A 19569-nucleotide genomic window follows, 5' to 3' on the forward strand; every position below is an offset into this window, starting at 1 on the left:
CCGCTACCCGTCACTTCACCCTACGACCCGTGCCGCTACCCGTCACGGCGCTTCACCCTACGACCCGTGCCGCTACCAGTCACGGCGCTTCACCCTACGACCCGTGCCGCTACCCATCACGGCGCTTCACCCTACGACCCGTGCCGCTACCCATCACGGCGCTTCACCCTACGACTCGTGCCGCTACCAGTGTGTGCAGCAATCAGCGCTATTGTCGCACCCACTCTCTATATTCAGCATTACTTAGACACAGACACATCCAGAACTTTATATCAAAATAGGTTTATTCTATACAGTTAGGTCCTTGTCACTTCACAAACGCCCGATCCAGAAACCCAATAAAACCTTGATAGTGAAACACTGAAAACAACAACAACAACGAGGCTTAAATCTGTGCACATCGCAAAGAAAAAAAAAAGAAAATAAAGTCGTCCTGTTTCAAGGCCTCGAGGAAACGAAACATGAGACATGCTACATCATGGGGAGAGCTGCGGTGGAGGAAGAACAACTAAAGTGCAATTTTTTTTTTTTTTTTTTTTTGGGAAACAACTTAGAAACCTTGGCAAAATGGGTCTGTAGTAACAAACAAGTGTTTTCCTATCTAAAGAAACCTGTATGTGGCCGCAAGGAGCCAAAGAGCTGAGTAAGAAGTCCAAGTCTGAAGACTACAGTGTCAATGTACAAAGAAGACGGCAGCGACCTCCTCACAAGTAGTCGTCGTCTGACGTGTCGCTGCTGCTGGTCTCTGTGTCATCGTCCTCGTCCGTAGTTCTGAAGGTGCCGCATCTCCAAGGATCAAACCTGAACTCTAAGGAAAGGCCATTTTTCAGGAGCTCGTTCTTCCGGAGTCCATTCTTCTGTAGCTACAAGAGATGGAGGAGTCATAGAAGTAAAGGACCAAATTCACACATCTATGGCGTACGGGCCGGCTGCAGGGCTCCTTACCTGACCTCAATAGGTACCAGAGCCCCACAGCTGCTCCAGTGCCAAAAGGTGAAGGAAAAGCCACATCCTGAGGCTTCATTCCCCAAGATCGCTGCTTGTTGCGACAGGAGCCTTCTAGGTTTATGGTGATGTCCTGGACACACCAGTGCACGGCTAAGGTGCCGCTCCAGCTGATACGTGAGGGTCCTATGCACAGACCCAAGCAAAAAGCCGCAAGACCCCTTTAATGGCAGGATCACACAACGAAGTCCAGTAAAAGGAGCAGATATATAAATGGATGACTCCAACTGCTCACTATAAGATCCACTCACATCTTTTTCTTAATAATCATGAGAAAAGGCCCAACATTACAAAACATGGCCACTCCATGGCTGAATGGCCGCTCCGTCACACGTGTTCACATTAGGGACAGGGGAACGAGTCCATGCTGGACCTCTCTGTCCCTTTTAGGCTTGTCTACTCTGACCCCTCCAGACCCCTCTTTTTCCCCAAACACTCTTTTCTTCAATCGCAAAACAGGATCAGACATGCTGATAACGAACCAGCCTGATCTCGAGTCAGGACACCCATTATGAAAAAACTAGTACTTCATATGGCCTCCACTGATCAGACTACAGCTGCAGACTACAGCTCCATGATTACCTGCTCACTAATGGCCTGGACCTCCCTCATCTCGTCCTCGGTGAGCGGTGCATAGGTCTCGTTCTCGCCGTCCTCCTGCCAGCCCATGGCCTTCAATAGCCTACAAGTCAGAAGATTGCCTTATTATCTGGGGAACCTGTATATGGACAGAGCTTAGATACGTGATACACCGGGTCACCCCCAAGAATGCCGGACGGCACAGGAGACCCCCAACGTCAGCAAGAGTCACTAAACCTAATCATTAGGACCAGGTCAATTCCCAATAGTAAATCAGCATCAAAATCCACAATGAAATCTGCTACATGTGTATTTTTGTGGATTTTGATGCGGATTAGAGATGGGCGACCGTACAGACACCAATCACAGGAATGATGTATGGAGCGACCCCAGCTCCTGACTCAGATTCACAAGTTAGGCATCAGGAAGGGGTTAATGCAGCTAATCTGCACAACAGGCATTGCTGGGAGAAAGCCACCATGTTTTCTTACACAATTAGTTCCAGATACAGATCTACAATTATTATTATGGCTCCTTGTTTCATCACATCAGCATATAATACACAGCCTATGCCAGTGAGCTGCTCCTGGACGGTCACGGACCTCCGCGATACCTGTCAGTGCGATACCTGTGCTCGGCTTCCAGTGAACGCGACAGCACGTCCTCCTGAGGAAAGGTAGAAGATCGCGTGACCGGTCTGGGGGTGAAGGAGTTCCCGTTCCCTTGGGGGGTTTCACCCGGATCAAAGTTCAGGTTTATGTCTCGGTGATGATGAGAGCATCTGTTCTGTAGAGCAGAATCGTCCTGCGGGTAGAAAAGCCATCTGTGAGGCCGGGTACAGCGCAATTTTTTCATATCATAAGTCAGTTTAATCGACAAAGCCATGTGTGGGCAGTGTTGGATTTTTTTTTATAGAATAATTATAGGGTATTAATGACATGTTTAATATAGGGAAAATATATATTCTTGTACCGTGTTAGCCAGTAGATAGAAAAATATTTAGATTTGAGAGTCCTCGGTGGTTGATACCTTTTAATGGCTAACTGAAAAGATGGTAACAAATTGCAAGCTTTCGAGACTACTCAGGTCTCTTCATCAGGCTAGTATAACACAAAATCTGAAGAGTCACATATTTATACACAATAAGACACACAAGAAAAAAATAATGCAATAGATAAGACAGGTGATGAAAAGCAGAGTTATTATGGAAGAGAAACAGTTCTGGCTATAAATAATATTTTAGCAGTTAATAGATAAGGAGTGTGAAGGTTTTATTGTCCTGTGACTAGGTCCAGTGTTGTGATGGCCTCACAAGTCTGAGGGGCACATTCCTTAGTTGATGTAGAATGACATAAATCCATGCGACACATTCATTCCTGCTCTGAAAGTGTTAAAGGTCACCATCAGTTTATATTCTGAGACTCTTCTTTCTCTCTGAGATGTGAAGTTACCTTTTAATACCAGTAATTTCATATCTTTTATGCTGTGATCAAGGGAACAAAAATGCTTGGCTACAGGCAGATCTATTCTTTTTTCTTTTATTGTGTGGCGATGATGATTCATCCTTGTTCTAAGTTTTTGCCCTGTCTCCCCTACATACAGACCCCCAGCTGGACATTTGATGCATATAATTAAGTACACCCCATTAGATGTGATACAGCTGAACATACCTGGGATCTTATAGTCCTGATGTGAATTGGGGATCTTTATCTTGTCTGTGGTCGTTATACAAGGACAGGTTTTACATTTTTTCTGGTTGCAAGGAAAGGTACCTGTAGCTGGTGGAGAGGACAGGGAGCTTCTGACAATGATGCTTCTTAGATTTGGGGGCTGCCTGAAACACAGAAGTGGGGGGTCTGGAAATATGGATTGTAATCGGGCATCTTTTTGTAGTAAGGGTTGTAGTTTCCGTGCAGCTCTCCTTAGCGCCTCCAGGTTTGGATTGTAGGTGACTACTAGAGGCACCCGGTTGCTTTCTTGTTCGGTTTTGTAATGTAGGAGAGGATTCCTCGATATTCTGGTGGCTCTTGTAATCTGGTTCTCAATTGTTCTTGGATGGTAGCCTGATTCAAAAAGGTCTTTCTGAGGCCACCAAGGCATTTGTCTCTATCCATAGGGTTGGAACATATCCGATTGTATCTGATGGCTTGGCTGTAAACAATAGAGTTTTTTTTATGCGTTTTGGATGGAAACTGTCCCATTTAAGGTATGTAGGACGGTCGATTGGTTTCCGGTACAAGGATGTCTCTATTTCATTGTTCTGTAGCTTGATGATGATGTCCAAAAAGGTCATTTCCGTACAGAAGTAGCTGAGTGTTAGGTTGATGGTGGGATGAAATCGATTAAAGTGTTCATGGAGCGTCTTCAGCTGTTGCTCAGACCCCGTTCAGATGATTAAAATATCGTCAATGAAACGATAGTAGGCCAGAAGCCTGATGGGACATGAGGACAAGAAGTCACTTTCAAGCATGGCCATGAAAAGATTTGCGTACCGTGGAGCCATTTTACTTCCCATCGCTGTACCAGTCTCCTGTAGATATATGTTGTTATCAAAGTAATTGTGGGTGAGGATGAATTCTGTAAGTTTGACCACAGAATCCGCAACAATTCCTGTATTTTCTATGAAGATTTTGCAGGCATTTAATCCATCCTGGTGTGGGATATTAGAGTACAAACATTCTCTGGCCTACTATCGTTTCATTGATGATATTTTAATCATCTGAACGGGGTCTGAGCAACAGCTGAAGACGTTCCATGAACACTTTAATCGATTTCATCCCACCATCAACCTAACACTCAACTACTCCTGCACTGAAATTAACTTTTTGGACACCATCATCAGGCTACAGAACAATGAAATAGAGACATCCTTGTACCGGAAACCAATCGACCATCCTACATACCTTAAATGGGACAGTTTCCGTCCGAAACAGATAAAAAAACTCTATTGTCTACAGCCAAGCCATCAGATACAATCAGATATGTTCCAACCGTATGGCTAGAGACAAACGCCTTGGTGGCCTCAGGAAACCTTTTTGAATCAGGCTACCATCCGAGAACAATTGAGAACCAGATTACAAGAGCCACCAGAATATCAAGGAATCTCCTACATTACAAAACCAAACAAGAAAGCAACTGGGTGCCTCTAGTAGTCACCTACAATCCAAACCTGGAGGCGCTAAGGAGAGCTGCACGGAAACTACAACCCTTACTACAAAAAGATGCCCGATTACAATCCATATTTCCAGACCCCCCACTTCTGTGTTTCAGGCAGCCCCCAAATCTAAGAAGCATCATTGTCAGAAGCTCCCTGTCATCTCCTCCAGCTACAGGAACCTTTCCTTGCAACCAGAGAAAATGTAAAACCTGTCCATGTATAACGACCACAGACAAGATAAAGATCCCCAATTCACATCAGGACTATAAGATCCCAGGTACGATCAGCTGTATCACATCTAATGTAGTGTACTTAATTATATGCACCAAATGTTCAGCTGGGGGTCTTTATGTAGGGGAAACAGGGCAAAAACTTAGAACAAGGATGAATCCTCATCGCCACACAATAAAAGAAAAAAAGAATAGATCTACCTGTAGCCAAGCATTTTTGTTCCCCTGATTATAGCATAAAAGATATTAAATTACTAGTATTAAAAGGTAACTTCACATCTCAGAGAGAAAGAAGAGTCTCAGAATATAAACTGATGGTGACCTTTAACACGTTCAGAGCAGGAATGAATGTGTCGCATGGATTTATGTCAGTCATTCTACATCAACTAAGGAATGTGCCCCTCAGAATTGTGAGGCCATCACAACACTGGACCTAGTCACAGGACAATAAAACCTTCACACTCCTTATCTATTAACTACTAAAATATTTATAGCCAGAACTGTTTCTCTTCCATAATAACTCTGCTTTTCATCACCTGTCTTACCTAGTGCATTTTTTTTTTTTCTTGTGTCTTATTGTGTATAAATATGTGACTTCAGATTTTGTGTTATACTATTCCTGATGAAGAGACCTGAGTAGTCTCGAAAGCTTGCAATTTGTTACCATCTTTTCAGTTAGCCATTAAAAGGTATCAACTACTGAGGACTCTGAAATCTAAATATTTTTCTGACATGTTTAAAAACGTATTACTTTAAGGTCGAAAGAGCTGACGGGAAGGGGTGGGAGGGATATGTGTAAGGATGTGATTGTCAACTTACCTGTTCATGTTGAAAATGTTTAAAGAAAAATGATTTGATTAAAAAAAAAAAAAAAATTAGGATGGGGATGGGGGGTAAAAATGTTAAAAAAAATAAAAAAATTTTCTTTAACAGCCATATCATCCTGGGGGGAAAGGGTGGGTGATACCAAATTTATAGGCTTGTTTTTTTGTGGCACAAGTCGACGTTACATTGGTATTTTGGGGTACATGTGAATTTTTTTTTATTTTTTTTTTTTTAAATCACTTGTTTATAGCAAGAGAATGAACAAAACAGTATTTCTGCTCTTTATGGCATTCAGTGTAGGGTTAATGTGACAGAGTTGGGTTGTTATGAATGTGACAATAGCAATTATGTGAGTGTGTGTTTGTTTTTTAATATAAGAAATAGGTAAGTTTCTGCAGGGGCCCCGGCAGCGCCCAACCACCTGCAGGGGCCCCGGCCGCGCCCACCCAATAAGCATGTGGAATATTTACATCACAAAGTGCTAATTTACCAGTGCTCACGAGATATATACATCTGATAGACTAATCAGAGCATGAAGGGGTTAATCCTGTACCGCAACGTGTGACAGAACTGAGAGACGAGCGTCAAGAATAAAATTTGCAACAGAGGACCAGAACTCTGGCGCCATTACTGGGTGCACGTATGCGATGGCCGAGACGACGGACTATAGGACACGTGAGAGCAGACAGAGCCCAGCGCACGGCCAATACCTCCTCCACTGAGGTCGGAGACGCGTCCAGAGAGTCCGGATGAGCACAAGGATTGGATCCGAAGCTTTCATTAGAAGAGTCCAGATTGTCTTCTTCCATCTGCAGACAATGCTGTTCCTACAAGACAGAGAACAATTCTTAGAAGCCTTAGCCGCCCCAGAGCAGAACCCACAGCGGCTACACAAACACACCAGCCGCATGGAGCTTTGCTTTTCTCACTGAAGAGCCCCTTGTGGACCGGTCACTGCAAAATTCTGAAAATGTGCAGGGAAAGTTGTAGTGTGAACATAAAAATGGATATTTTGAGTCTATATTGAAATATACAGAATGCATTCAAACCATCATTGGTCTGGTTATATATTCACAGATAGATAAGGCTCATTCTGTTAAAGCCTTACCTGATGTTTAGACACAGACAATGTTCACAGCAACAAAATCTCGAGGACTGTTTACTCACATTGTCTGAAAGTTCACCTTTCAATTAGTCCTGTGTTTATCATTTGTTATTGTAAAACATGGAGACTGGTTTAACTTTTGTCTGCAGTTTACTTATGCGATTTCTGAGAGCTTTTGAATTGTGTGGGTTTATTGCCCACCATTGTTTGATGAATGCCTTGTATCTGATTCATCTTTTCCACTGGCCACTGGAGGTTAAAGGTGAACTAGACTTACTAGTGTAGATTCACTATATATAAGGCCAGAGAAATATCACTAAGACAGAAGCCATACGTTGTACCTGCACTGATGTGTAGTGTTGTATGTAATACCTGCATAAGTGGGACGCCCACGCAGTGTTGTGATATTTCCAGGGGTTCTCTGTCATGGTGATTGCTTCTCTGATATTCCAGATGGATGATGTTTAAAAGCTCCTTGGTGATGACGCGAGTATATATCTATTTAACCTTTGTATGTTAACATATACAAGAGTGTACGCAATATCATAATATTCCTATAATTGTGTATTTGATCTTTTAAATCAACTATTATAAATAAAATTGCGTTAAATCGCAAGTGGTTGCCTTCTTTAAAGCCGTATCCGAACCTTAGTGATAAAAACTTGGCAAAACAAAAGGTCCAAGCTCAGAGATGGAGGATCCTCTGACGTGACTTGGCTGAGTGGTAAATGGTCTGTGCCATACACACTATTCTGTCCCTGTGTCATTAGCTGCAATATTCAGCTGTAAAGGCCGAGATCAGAGAGAAGTTAGACTCCGGCTGTTCACTTCTTTATAAACAACGGCCATGTAGTGTCTGCGGCATCAGTGGTTTACAGGACATTGGGCATCCGCTGCCACCGGAACAAAAAGTTCTCAGACTGCAGTGGAAAAGAAATAAAAAAAACAAAAACCTGCTGCATCGTTAGCGCCCAAAAGATCTCCGTCCTGAAGGGGATAGGCTGTATGTTCACCCGGCAGAGAGCAATCACTGCACTTACCTGAGGGGGGCTGGATTCTTTGGGTGCCAGGCTCCGGGGGGCATCGGTCCCACTCTTACCAGCAGGAAAGCAAGAACTTGTAGCAATTGGATATCCAGAGAGTGAGAAGTCGTCCTTCATCCCTTTCCTGATGACCAGCATTCGTGAAGGTCTGGATTTACTATTCAAAGGATTTTCTGTTCAAGAATGATAGAAGTATTAGTCCCCCGACAATGTGCCGGGCAGCAGGATCCATGGAGGTAGTGGCCAGCGGGTGATCAGCCCCCAATGCAGTTACTTGGACCGGCCTGAGCTCAACCCTTTATTGTTCTATAGTAAACATGCAGCACATCGATAAAGTGAATGATTTGGAAGGGAAGCTGCAGCACTGTGCCTCCACCTCGGGAGGGGCGAGAGCCACCAGAGGAAACTGGGCCCGCAGTGTCACGGGAGGGGCGAGAGCCACCGGAGGAAACTGGGCCCGCAGTGTCACGGGAGGGGCGAGAGCCACCGGAGGAAACTGGGCCCGCAGTGTCACGGGAGGGGCGAGAGCCACCGGACTCGTCCCGCAAAGTCATTAGAAACCTAAGCCACCAAACTCACCCCAAACTCCTGAGGCCGCAGACCTGTTTTGGTTAAACTCTTTTTCATGCTCCGGGTTCAGAGAAGGCTGCAAAAGAATAGAAAACGTGTCATCAAAACAGGAGTGTGAATACGAAGCTAAGTATCACATCCAGACCCAACGGACCAGAACAAGTAACATCAGGCTGCTGCTTGTCATTCCCAGTCACGCTTCGATAGAGGCAGAGATCGGCTTCACTATGGCGGTGCTCACCCAATACATGTGAACGGACACAGGCAGTTACATGCCAGACAGCAGCACAGATCTGCCACCGATTTTACCACATTGGAACGCATGTTTTAGCAAAGTGCAGAGGCCAGACACAAAATAAGGACACTCTTGGCTCAAAGTTACCAGTTTCTACAATATATACTGAATGCATTATTAAATAGATCTGATGAGTCTGGTGTACTTACTGTGAAAATCCAGGTCAGAATGGCTGCTACTTTATGAAAATTTATACTCAATCTCTGCTAATTTAGCCTGAATGACAGCAGTGACTCCGTGTCCCTCCTCCCTGCTGACAAAATCTCACACCGATGGGTACAAGCTGCAGATGTCAGTCTGTTTGTGGGCGGAGACTACATATATTCAACTCATAAAATCCTCCCAATGTCAGGATTGTGCGGTCATTACGACATGGATCACAGCAAGTACACCAGCCTCATCTGCTCTTCTTCCATACAGATATTTGTGACGACACAGCCTCTAATCTTAATTAGCCAGAGGTCTAGATTTGTTCGGCCAGGAGAAATACACTATTGTGTTTGTGTTGACTTTTGAATTTGTGTTTTCCTTTGGTAGGTCACAAAGGACAGACTAGTATTTGTATAAGCTGGAATGTAGACATTTGAGTTGATATTTACTGCAACTTTTTGTAAGGAGCACAGCGACTCAGGGTTGGGGAACAATGATGTTTGTTAATATGCTAATTAAATATTGTACTAGGCCAGCTAGTTTGTTGATTTACAGAGCAGGGGGATACCAACTATGCAAACTGATTAAATGCTCAATGAGCCTGGCACTTTCACACCTGACCTGTGAATGATAACCTGAACCACAGATGTAAATATAAAAGGGGATTTCTATCCTGCTGCAAGGAGAATCAGAGAGACTCTTCAGGACAGCAGTTTGGTAGCATGGCTCCATCCAGAGGGACATAGATTTGGATTCTACAGGATGCCAGCCCAAGGGAACACAGATCTTCTCCATTAACCACCCTATGGAGACGTTCGGAAAAAGCCAGGTTGGGACCATCCGGTCACCTGATTCCATGGATCTGTTTGGAAAAGCCCGTGTGGGACACTCCGGTCTCCTGGCCACGTACCTCACTGGACTGTCAGCTTCCTAAGCTTGAAGCTACTTCCTCTCTGTGAGTGTCCACCCAAAGCGGGGTGCCACCGGTTGAGGTAGTCGGCCCAAGCGGAAGGGTGAGACTAACTTTGCACCATCTTGGTATTTGCTGGGACTGTTCTATGTGTTTATTGTCTGTTTGGTGTTGAATAAAGTATTGCCATGCTGTTTTATCCTCACCCTGTGGGGTCTGAGTAGTATTATGCCCACGGAAGACCCCAGGTCTTCACATTTACATGTTTTTGTGGATTTGTGTGCAGATTCCCCATCTAGTTAGGCAAAAATCAGCAACAGATTCCCCACACTGTGGGTATGACAATCTATATTCTACAGACTGGGATCTTTCTGCTAAAAGTTTTTTTTTTTTTTTTTTTTTTTTTTTTTTTTTTTTTTTTACAGAATTTTCCCTGAAAACCGAAACAAATGCACTAAAGCCAGAAACGTGATCTACAGTGAGGAAATCCTGTGCACGTACGAAGTCTTCAGCCTCGAACTGCTTGCTGCTTTCTCCATCATCTCTCCAAGTTGCGTCGCTCTCCGAGAAGCTCCCGTCACGAGGGCTGTGGCCCTTTCCGCCGTGGCCCGTGCCGCTACGAGAGCGGTAGCCCGTGCCGTTCGGTGTACCGCTGTGATTCATGTTCTCGGACACAGTCCGGCCTTGTGAGCGCCAGCCATTGTGCTCTTTTCTTCCAAAGTTAACTATGTCCATAAACCAAGAAGATAAAAAGGAAAAGATCACGTCAGGAGGTCTCCTGCCCCTCAGCACGCGGGGCCTGGACCTAAAAAACACAAACCCATTTACATGTCTTCTAATCCAAAAAGGAAGACTAAGTCAAGAAAGATTCAACTTTAACCTGTTCAGTGCTGCACAATCCCGCTCTCCTCATTATTCTCACACCCTTTAACAATTTAAAGGCCTTAAAGTGGATTTAGCAATAATGAGAACAAAAACGGATCGAAAATGAGATTATAAGCCTTTTTTCAACTATATGTAATTAGCAAAATCAGACGATTTCCCTCAATATTACAGCGAAACAGGTTTTATCTTCATTTTACCAAAGGGAGTACAAAATCTGGCATGTGCCAACCCCTTTAAGAGGGGGTGTGGGTGATTCTATGGGAGATACCAACTGTGAGAAAGGGGAGAGCTGATTCTATACAGCACCTGAATGGTGAATGGAGCCGTGTGCTCAGATCTGCAGGATTCCTCCAGCCCAAAAATATAAATGGGATAATTGAATTTACCCATTTTTCTCATGAATTCACCAATTTTCATAGACAGTGAATTTCAATCCCAAGGAGCAGCGATGAAGTGAATCTTTACTTCTCCCCCCACCAGGAGCCTACATTTTACTTCATGCAGAATATGGTTATATATCGGCCATGTAATAAGAGGTCCCTGTGTAATATGCAGCCCAGATAAAGGAGGAGGATACAGCGCCTTCAAAGGGTAAATCTGCAAGAGGATTCAACCGCCTGCAAAAGGGTTAATCGGAGTCTCCACAACATATTATACACAGGCAGTCACAGCACTCACCTTCTCCTGCTGCTCCATAATACACAGGAACCCATCTAAGGCCGTATGCACACACATTCAACAACCACAAACTAAAAATGCTTAAAAAAAACATGCTCCTTTTTTAGGGAGGTTTTCTTGTCCTCAAGGAGTTTTAGAAAAATATATTTCCTTAAGTTTTCTTTGCAGTCTTTTGATTGGGAAGGGGTTAGTTTGGAGAGATTTGAAGCAACAAATCTCTCTTCTTTCCAGAAGGGGTTTTGAAGAGGTTTTTTGTGTTTGTTTTTAAGTGGCAGATATCTCCCATTGTGTCCATGCTGCACACGCCCAACCTCCCACCACCACAGAGTGCAGGAAGCCTCACACAGCTGTCACAATAGTGAGACAGCAGAGAGCCCCAACTGCAGTCTCTCTTAAAGGGCCAGAGATATTATCCCTTAATTAGACCGGATTTAGTAACCTGTAGTTTTCCTATTGATAAATGTTTGAGAAAGGTTTTACATTTGGCCTCCTGTCACAGCAAAACCTTTTTAGTTTTTTTTTTTTTTTTTTTTTTTTTTTTAATACTCCTCTCCTTCCAACTAGATATTTAATGCCTTATTTTCGGCTCCGGTACATAAAATGGCTGCTTTTAATTTCTGTGAATTTTTTTTGATGGGGATGGGGGTGGGGTGTGCTAATAAGGACAGGACTAAGAATTCCCGGTCTGTGAGGGAGCCGCGATCAGCATGCGTTTAGGGACTGAACAGACAGGATCAGAATTTTCTCCGATCCTGGGAGTCTGTGCCGGTGGGCATCCGTCAAGCCTGATAATGCGAGTACAGCAGTAATGGCCACAGTGAGAGACTAAGCAAAGTGCTGCCGCTTCCTACAGGCATTTTCACTTTTGAGGCGCATCGGATCTACCAAACTCGGCATGGAACCTGTCAGCATGGAGCCAACACCCTATCTGACAGCTCCATGTAACAGGATCAAATGTCCCAAGTTTCCAGAAATCCTACTCATATCCAGCGATTAGAAGAAACCTACCACCGCCGGAGCGACCATGAGCAGCGTCAAACGCATCTGAGGAGTTGTGGCGTCTCCGGATCACGTTGCACCGGCTGTCCAGTCTCACCAAACCTTCCGAATGCTTCTCAGAGTTCAGAGCGGTCTGCAAAGGTAAATCTAGAAGTTATATGGCTCCAGCATCTCTGCATCACCAATATCTCTGCACAACCCCCCACCCCAATCCCATCATCTCTGCACACCCCACCACCCTTCACATGTTCAGAGAAACGGACACTGCAACTCTGTTTTCCAATGTTACACTGCAGCACAGAGTGTTTACAGCACTGCCCTCTATGACCATGGATCTCCACAGTGTGAGTACAGGGATCCTTCAAGTGGGAAATGCAGATAAAATAAATCTCCAACGCACCGGCCCACGCGAGCCGATGACAGGGCTGAAAAATGAAAGTGATCCCACGCCGACCCCCGAGCAGATGCCGGAGAACATCACAAAGCAACACAGAACAATGGAAGGACAACAAGCAAAGTATGGCTGACTCGCCACCCCCACACGGAGAACCCCAGCCTCACCTTTGTGGATGAGGTCGGTGTGGGGAAACTAAGCCAGGCTGGAGCAAAGTCATGCTGCGCCATTTAGGTCAAGTCACTCGGATGAAGTAAGACAAGGTTCTAACACCACATAGCAAGTCCTTGTGAGAAACCGCTGAGAAAGTCACCAGGAATAAGACTTATACCGGCCCCCGAGGGGAAACTGCTCCGCCGTCCGCTCCTGTACAAGGAAAGCACAACAAAAAGAATGGTTTGGTATAATGTATCTCCTGGGCCAGTCAGCGAGCACAGCGGTGACCACCTCATCCTGCAATTGGCTAAACAATCACATTGCAGTGGGTGATAAATGATCCTCCTCTCTGTTTAAAGTGGATCGCTCACTAGATTTCAGAATACAAACTGCATACATCTTTGTCCTGATGAGGCCGGTGTACTTACTATATATAAAAAAAAATCAATGTCAAAATGGGTGCATGATACGTTTCATAATGCCCCCACCCCTCCCATACTGGCTAGTGGACCCATAAAGAGCTCAATTTAGTAAGAGGATTTTACAGCCATTCTGATGTGAATTTTCACAGTAAGTACTGCAGCTTCATCAGGTCTGAGAATAATCCATGATATTTCTCCGACAGATCAGACGAGCCGATTTCATGGTCTCCATACAGACCACAATGCACCGACGAGCCACAGGTCTCCCACCCAAAACGTACATCCTCACATATGCCGGCGAGACTGGGTGGGAGTCCTGCAGATAGTCTGTCCAGCGAAGTCGCATATGGACCGTGAAATACGACAGTCTGATGTCAGCATTAATAAGGCTTTTAATAAGAAGTTTCCAAAAAATGTCCCAATAAAGATACTAATTGAAAACCAGCACTCCTCACAGGGATACAGGGACTTTTCTCCCCCTCTTTGAGAGGAGGCTGAGGTGCGATTGGCCTCATGGAGAGGATTTACAAAATCTCAGAATGCTCTATATTTGGAGCATATTTGTGGATATTTGCCCCTGACTTCAATGGGAAAGTCACAATCTGCAACAAATGTATTTTTCTGGATTTTTTTCCCCATACCTCTGCTGAGTCTCCTGTGGGTTAAGTCCACACAGTTTGCTGAGGATTTCCCTGCAGAATACAGCCATGGATGCAATTTTCCAAACACCCTTCAGTTGCTGTGCAGCCCGTGGTAATGCATTTATCAATACAAGGACAGGAGATTTCAGAGGCAGCAGAGAAGGACGGTGTGTAGCCGAGCACAGTGTACGCCAAGGTGATCATAGGTCAGGTGTGACAGCGCAGACAAAATGTCCGGGATCGGGGAAACCGCGGATCCTGAATGTTTAGCCCCCTGGTACCGGGATGGAAAGTGACCTCAGTATGTAGTTGGTTAGATAGAAGATGGGACCCTTCATTGCCGGCCTATGTGATATATGCTCAGAGGAGCACAGAATGAGGCCGTGATCAGGAGGTAACAGAGCGATCCGACCAGGTGGCTTAGTGCAGCGCTAACAAGCTCTGGAAAGAGCTCGTAAGCACTGCACACGGTCAGCGGCTGCTGCTAAAACTACAGCGGTGGCCGAGCTGCAAACAAAAAATATATAGAGAGAATGGGGCCAAACAAATATCGCAATAAGTAAACTGAAAGCTGACTGCTTTCACAAACACTTTGCACATTATCAATCTAAGGCCACAGCCCCACTATCAGTATTTGGTTAGTATTTTTTCTCAGGAGTGGGAGCCAAAACCAAGTGAGGAACAATCAGAGAAAAGGTATAATAGAAACAAGTCACCAATTCCGCATTTATCACCCACTCCTGGTTTTGTCTCCCACTCCTGAAAAAAAATACTGACCAAATACTGATAGTGGAGCTTTGGCTTTAGAGTGGAAATACCTTTTAAAATAGGAAAAAAGTCAATAAAAATAAAACATAGGCAGAATTTCATGGCTCCCCCTCCCCCGTGATTACTCAAATAGCTACATTATCCCGAAACATATGAAATGCACCTAGTTACACGGACATGAGCATAAGTCCCGGCCATTGGACCGATGAGACACAGATTCTTATTTCCAGGAAACGTGCTGTTACTTAGTAAACACTAGAACACTATAGGACTTGTTAATCGCCTCATCGGGAACATTTAAAATAAGATTTAAGAAAAAAGTAAGTTGGACTCGCTGCCCCGTGTCCCAGCCACACACAAAAAAAAAAAAAAAAAAAAATTAAAACTTTTTCAAAACCTAAAATTTAACACCCCCCCCCCCAAAAAAAAAAAAAAAAAAAAAATCATACGGCTTCAAAAGACGGAAAAAACAAACTTCTACCTCTGAAGGCGACGGCTGTAAAATAAAAGAAAAATATATATTTTGATGGTCAGCAGAAAACTAGTCTGATCCTTGATCCTGAAGGGTTAACACGAAGAGCAAGATATAAAGCGGTGTCATAGGAGGACGCGGAGCTGGCTGTGCACTATACATTATAGAGTTATTACAGGCCAGGTCACTGCTATAAACTTATAGAAACTTTTTGTGGCGATCTGTAGAGCGCAGCAGTGTCGGTGCAGTGTGTCAGGGAGCGCCCGCCTGTACTCACACATTGTCTCAGCCTCCACACTGCACTGACTACAGGCAGGCTTCAGTCCCACGCAGGGGGCGGACACTCGTCACCGGGAACACCGCAGACGTTTCAGCCACCAAAGAAAACCACATGCAAAATAATCCGACAGGCGTTCCCGCCAGACACCTACGTTTGGGGCTTCACCACCAAAGTGTTGCACTAGATTACACACACTTCCGCCTACAGAGGCCCCCAGAATGAGCTGTTCTGTCGATGCCTGACTCTTTTACATATACAATAGGCAGGCGGGCCGCGGAGTCTGGTAACAGGCAGCCTCACCACACCGGCCTCTCCTCCGCTCTAGTCACCTGCTTCTGCGGCCACCTGATCACGAGATGCGAGAGGAACCTTCCAGCTTGGAGCCATCGAGAGGCGCCATCTGGGGGGTGAACAGGTTAAAATGCGTGCGGAGGCCGTCAGTGGGGGCTCCCGGGAATCCCAGCGGGTGACGTCAACTTATTCATCGAACGCTACGTCACGTCATGACGCAGATGACGTGTACGGTCACGTGAGCTGCTTAGAACAGCTGAGAGCTGAAGCCGGGATGTCTCCAATCCCCATGAGTGTGAGCGCTGAGGCTGACTGCAGTGCGCGGAGAATGCCGGTGTACCGGTGGTTTCTGCCCCTTTCGTCCAATGTTTCTATGGTTACTGATGTACAATTCTAAACAGTTCTCAGCATTTCATCAGTCTTATTTATAACATCATATACGACAATAACCCGATGTAATAGGTCATTTCTCCACTACACATTCCCTTTAAGGTCGTTATGATATTCTGCATCTGTGGACCTTCATATCTCAGCCTTGCAAAGGTGGTTTTGGCAACTTAGTTATTGCCCTGTCCTGCGGCATCTCCCCTCATCAGAGATTGTCCTGACCTGCAGCGTCTCCCCTCATCAGTGATTGTCCTGACCTGCAGCGTCTCCCCTCATCAGTGATTGTCCTGACCTGCATCGTCTCCCCTCATCAGTGATTGCCCTGACCTGCATCGTCTCCCCTCATCAGTGATTGCCCTGACCTGCAGCGTCTCCCCTCATCAGAGATTGTCCTGACCTGCAGCGTCTCCCCTCATCAGAGATTGCCCTGACCTGCAGCGTCTCCCCTCATCAGTGATTGCCCTGACCTGCAGCGTCTCCCCTCATCAGAGATTGTCCTGACCTGCAGCGTCTCCCCTCATCAGTGATTGCCCTGACCTGCATCGTCTCCCCTCATCAGTGATTGCCCTGACCTGCAGCGTCTCCCCTCATCAGTGATTGCCCTGACCTGCAGCGTCTCCCCTCATCAGTGATTGCCCTGACCTGCATCGTCTCCCCTCATCAGTGATTGCCCTGACCTGCAGCGTCTCCCCTCATCAGTGATTGCCCTGACCTGCAGCGTCTCCCCTCATCAGTGATTGTCCTGACCTGCAGCGTCTCCCCTCATCAGTGATTGCCCTGACCTGCAGCGTCTCCCCTCATCAGTGATTGCCCTGACCTGCATCGTCTCCCCTCATCAGTGATTGCCCTGACCTGCAGCGTCTCCCCTCATCAGAGATTGTCCTGACCTGCAGCGTCTCCCCTCATCAGTGATTGCCCTGACCTGCATCGTCTCCCCTCATCAGTGATTGCCCTGACCTGCAGCGTCTCCCCTCATCAGTGATTGCCCTGACCTGCAGCGTCTCCCCTCATCAGTGATTGCCCTGACCTGCATCGTCTCCCCTCATCAGTGATTGCCCTGACCTGCATCGTCTCCCCTCATCAGTGATTGTCCTGACCTGCATCGTCTCCCCTCATCAGTGATTGCCCTGACCTGCATCGTCTCCCCTCATCAGTGATTGCCCTGACCTGCATCGTCTCCCCTCATCAGTGATTGCCCTGACCTGCATCGTCTCCCCTCATCAGTGATTGCCCTGACCTGCATCGTCTCCCCTCATCAGTGATTGCCCTGACCTGCAGCGTCTCCCCTCATCAGAGATTGTCCTGACCTGCAGCGTCTCCCCTCATCAGTGATTGCCCTGACCTGCAGCGTCTCCCCTCATCAGTGATTGCCCTGACCTGCAGCGTCTCCCCTCATCAGAGATTGTCCTGACCTGCAGCGTCTCCCCTCATCAGTGATTGCCCTGACCTGCAGCGTCTCCCCTCATCAGTGATTGCCCTGACCTGCAGCGTCTCCCCTCATCAGTGATTGCCCTGACCTGCAGCGTCTCCCCTCATCAGAGATTGTCCTGACCTGCAGCGTCTCCCCTCATCAGTGATTGCCCTGACCTGCAGCGTCTCCCCTCATCAGTGATTGCCCTGACCTGCAGCGTCTCCCCTCATCAGTGATTGCCCTGACCTGCAGCGTCTCCCCTCATCAGTGATTGCCCTGACCTGCAGCGTCTCCCCTCATCAGTGATTGCCCTGACATGCAGCGTCTCCCCTCATCAGTGATTGTCCTGACCTGCAGCGTCTCCCCTCATCAGTGATTGTCCTGACCTGCGGCGTTTGCCCTCATCAGTGATTGCCCTGACCTGCAGCGTCTCCCCTCATCAGTGATTGCCCTGAATTGCAGCGTCTCTCCTCATCAGTGATTGCCCTGACCTGCAGCGTCTCCCCTCATCAGTGATTGCCCTGACCTGCATCGTCTCCCCTCATCAGTGATTGCCCTGACCTGCATCGTCTCCCCTCATCAGTGATTGCCCTGACCTGCATTGTCTCCCCTCATCAGTGATTGCCCTGACCTGCATCGTCTCCCCTCATCAGTGATTGCCCTGACCTGCATCGTCTCCCCTCATCAGTGATTGCACTGACCTGCATCGTCTCCCCTCATCAGTGATTGTCCTGACCTGCAGCGTCTCCCCTCATCAGTGATTGCCCTGACCTGCATCGTCTCCCCTCATCAGTGATTGTCCTGACCTGCAGCGTCTCCCTTCATCAGTGATTGCCCTGACCTGCATCGTCTCCCCTCATCAGTGATTGCCCTGACCTGCATCGTCTCCCCTCATCAGTGATTGTCCTGAGCTGCAGCGTCTCCCCTCATCAGTGATTGCCCTGACCTGCATCGTCTCCCCTCATCAGTGATTGTCCTGACCTGCAGCGTCTCCCTTCATCAGTGATTGCACTGACCTGCAGCGTCTCCCCTCATCAGTGATTGCTCTGACCTGCAGAGTCTCCCCTCATCAGAGATTGCCCTGTCCTGCGGCATCTCCCCTCATCAGTGATTGCACTGACCTGCAGCGTCTCCCCTCATCAGAGATTGCCCTGACCTGCAACGTCTCCCCTCATCAGTGATTGCCCTGACCTGCAGCGTCTCCCCTCATCAGTGATTGACCTGACCTGCAGCGTCTCCTATCTTCAGTGATTGCACTGACCTGCAGCGTCTCCCCTCATCAGTGATTGCTCTGACCTGCAGCGTCTCCCCTCATCAGTGATTGACCTGACCTGCAGCGTCTCCCCTCATCAGAGATTGCCCTGACCTGCAGCGTCTCCCCTCATCAGTGATTGCACTGACCTGCAGCGTCTCCCCTCATCAGTGATTGCCCTGACCTGCAGTGTCTCCCCTCATCAGAGTTTGCCCTGACTTGCAGCGTCTCCCCTCATCAGTGATTGACCTGACATGCAGCGTCTCCCCTCATCAGTGATTGCCCTGACCTGCAGCGTCTCCCCTCATCAGAGATTGCACTGGCTTGCACCATCTCCCCATCATAAGTGATTGCCCTGACCTGCAGCGTCTCCCCTCATCAGTGATTGCCCTGACATGCAGCGTCTTCCCTCATCAGAGATTGCCCTGACCTGCAGAGTCTGCCGTATACCGGGAACACCGCACTAGACCTGCTGTATTCCGTGAAGACCCCACAAGACCCGCTGTTTACAGGGAACATCCCACTAGACCTGCCGTATACCGGAAACACCCCACAAGACTTGCCGTATACCGGGAACACTCCACAAGACCCTCCGTATACCGGGAACACCCCACAAGACCTGCTGTATACTGAGAACACCCCACAAGACCTGCCATATACCGGG

At 46.9% G+C, this 19569-nt stretch overlaps 1 protein-coding gene across 2 annotated transcripts; it reads right to left on the minus strand.

Annotated features, from left to right (window-relative positions):
* Positions 1-266: 266 nt before the first annotated feature.
* On the minus strand, positions 267-16092 carry GPBP1 (GC-rich promoter binding protein 1). 2 transcript variants are annotated; one of them, XM_073682107.1, is made up of 10 exons: positions 15894-16092; positions 12993-13191; positions 12441-12564; positions 10371-10594; positions 8524-8590; positions 7942-8117; positions 6507-6623; positions 2213-2388; positions 1588-1687; positions 267-863 (listed from the first exon to the last, which is right to left on the minus strand). In XM_073682107.1, the coding sequence occupies exons 2-10, from the start codon at positions 13053-13055 to the stop codon at positions 705-707; spliced, it is 1206 nt and encodes a 401-aa protein (XP_073538208.1). In that variant the 5' UTR covers positions 13056-13191; positions 15894-16092; the 3' UTR covers positions 267-704. The 2 variants fall into 2 exon arrangements, with proteins under 2 accessions (XP_073538208.1, XP_073538201.1); XM_073682100.1 differs by lacking the exon at positions 15894-16092 and adding an exon at positions 15562-15737.
* Between the last annotated feature and the right edge of the window lie 3477 nt (positions 16093-19569).

Source organism: Phyllobates terribilis, unplaced genomic scaffold (genome assembly GCF_046119375.1).
Source record: "Phyllobates terribilis strain yellow unplaced genomic scaffold, ASM4611937v1 Scaffold_1__5_contigs__length_1240528914, whole genome shotgun sequence".
NCBI lineage: Eukaryota > Metazoa > Chordata > Amphibia > Anura > Dendrobatidae > Phyllobates > Phyllobates terribilis.

Bases quoted from the DNA above. Each gene is read 5' to 3' on its own strand.
- GPBP1 (XM_073682107.1), bottom strand. From the start codon at position 13,055: ATGGCGCAGCATGACTTTGCTCCAGCCTGGCTTAGTTTCCCCACACCG. The intron at 8,591-10,370 runs GTACGTGCACAG...ATTCTTTTGCAG, and splicing joins AGTTCGAGGCTGAAGACTTC to CCTTCTCTGAACCCGGAGCA. The intron at 864-1,587 runs GTAATCATGGAG...CATCTCTTGTAG, and splicing joins TCCAGGCCATTAGTGAGCAG to CTACAGAAGAATGGACTCCG.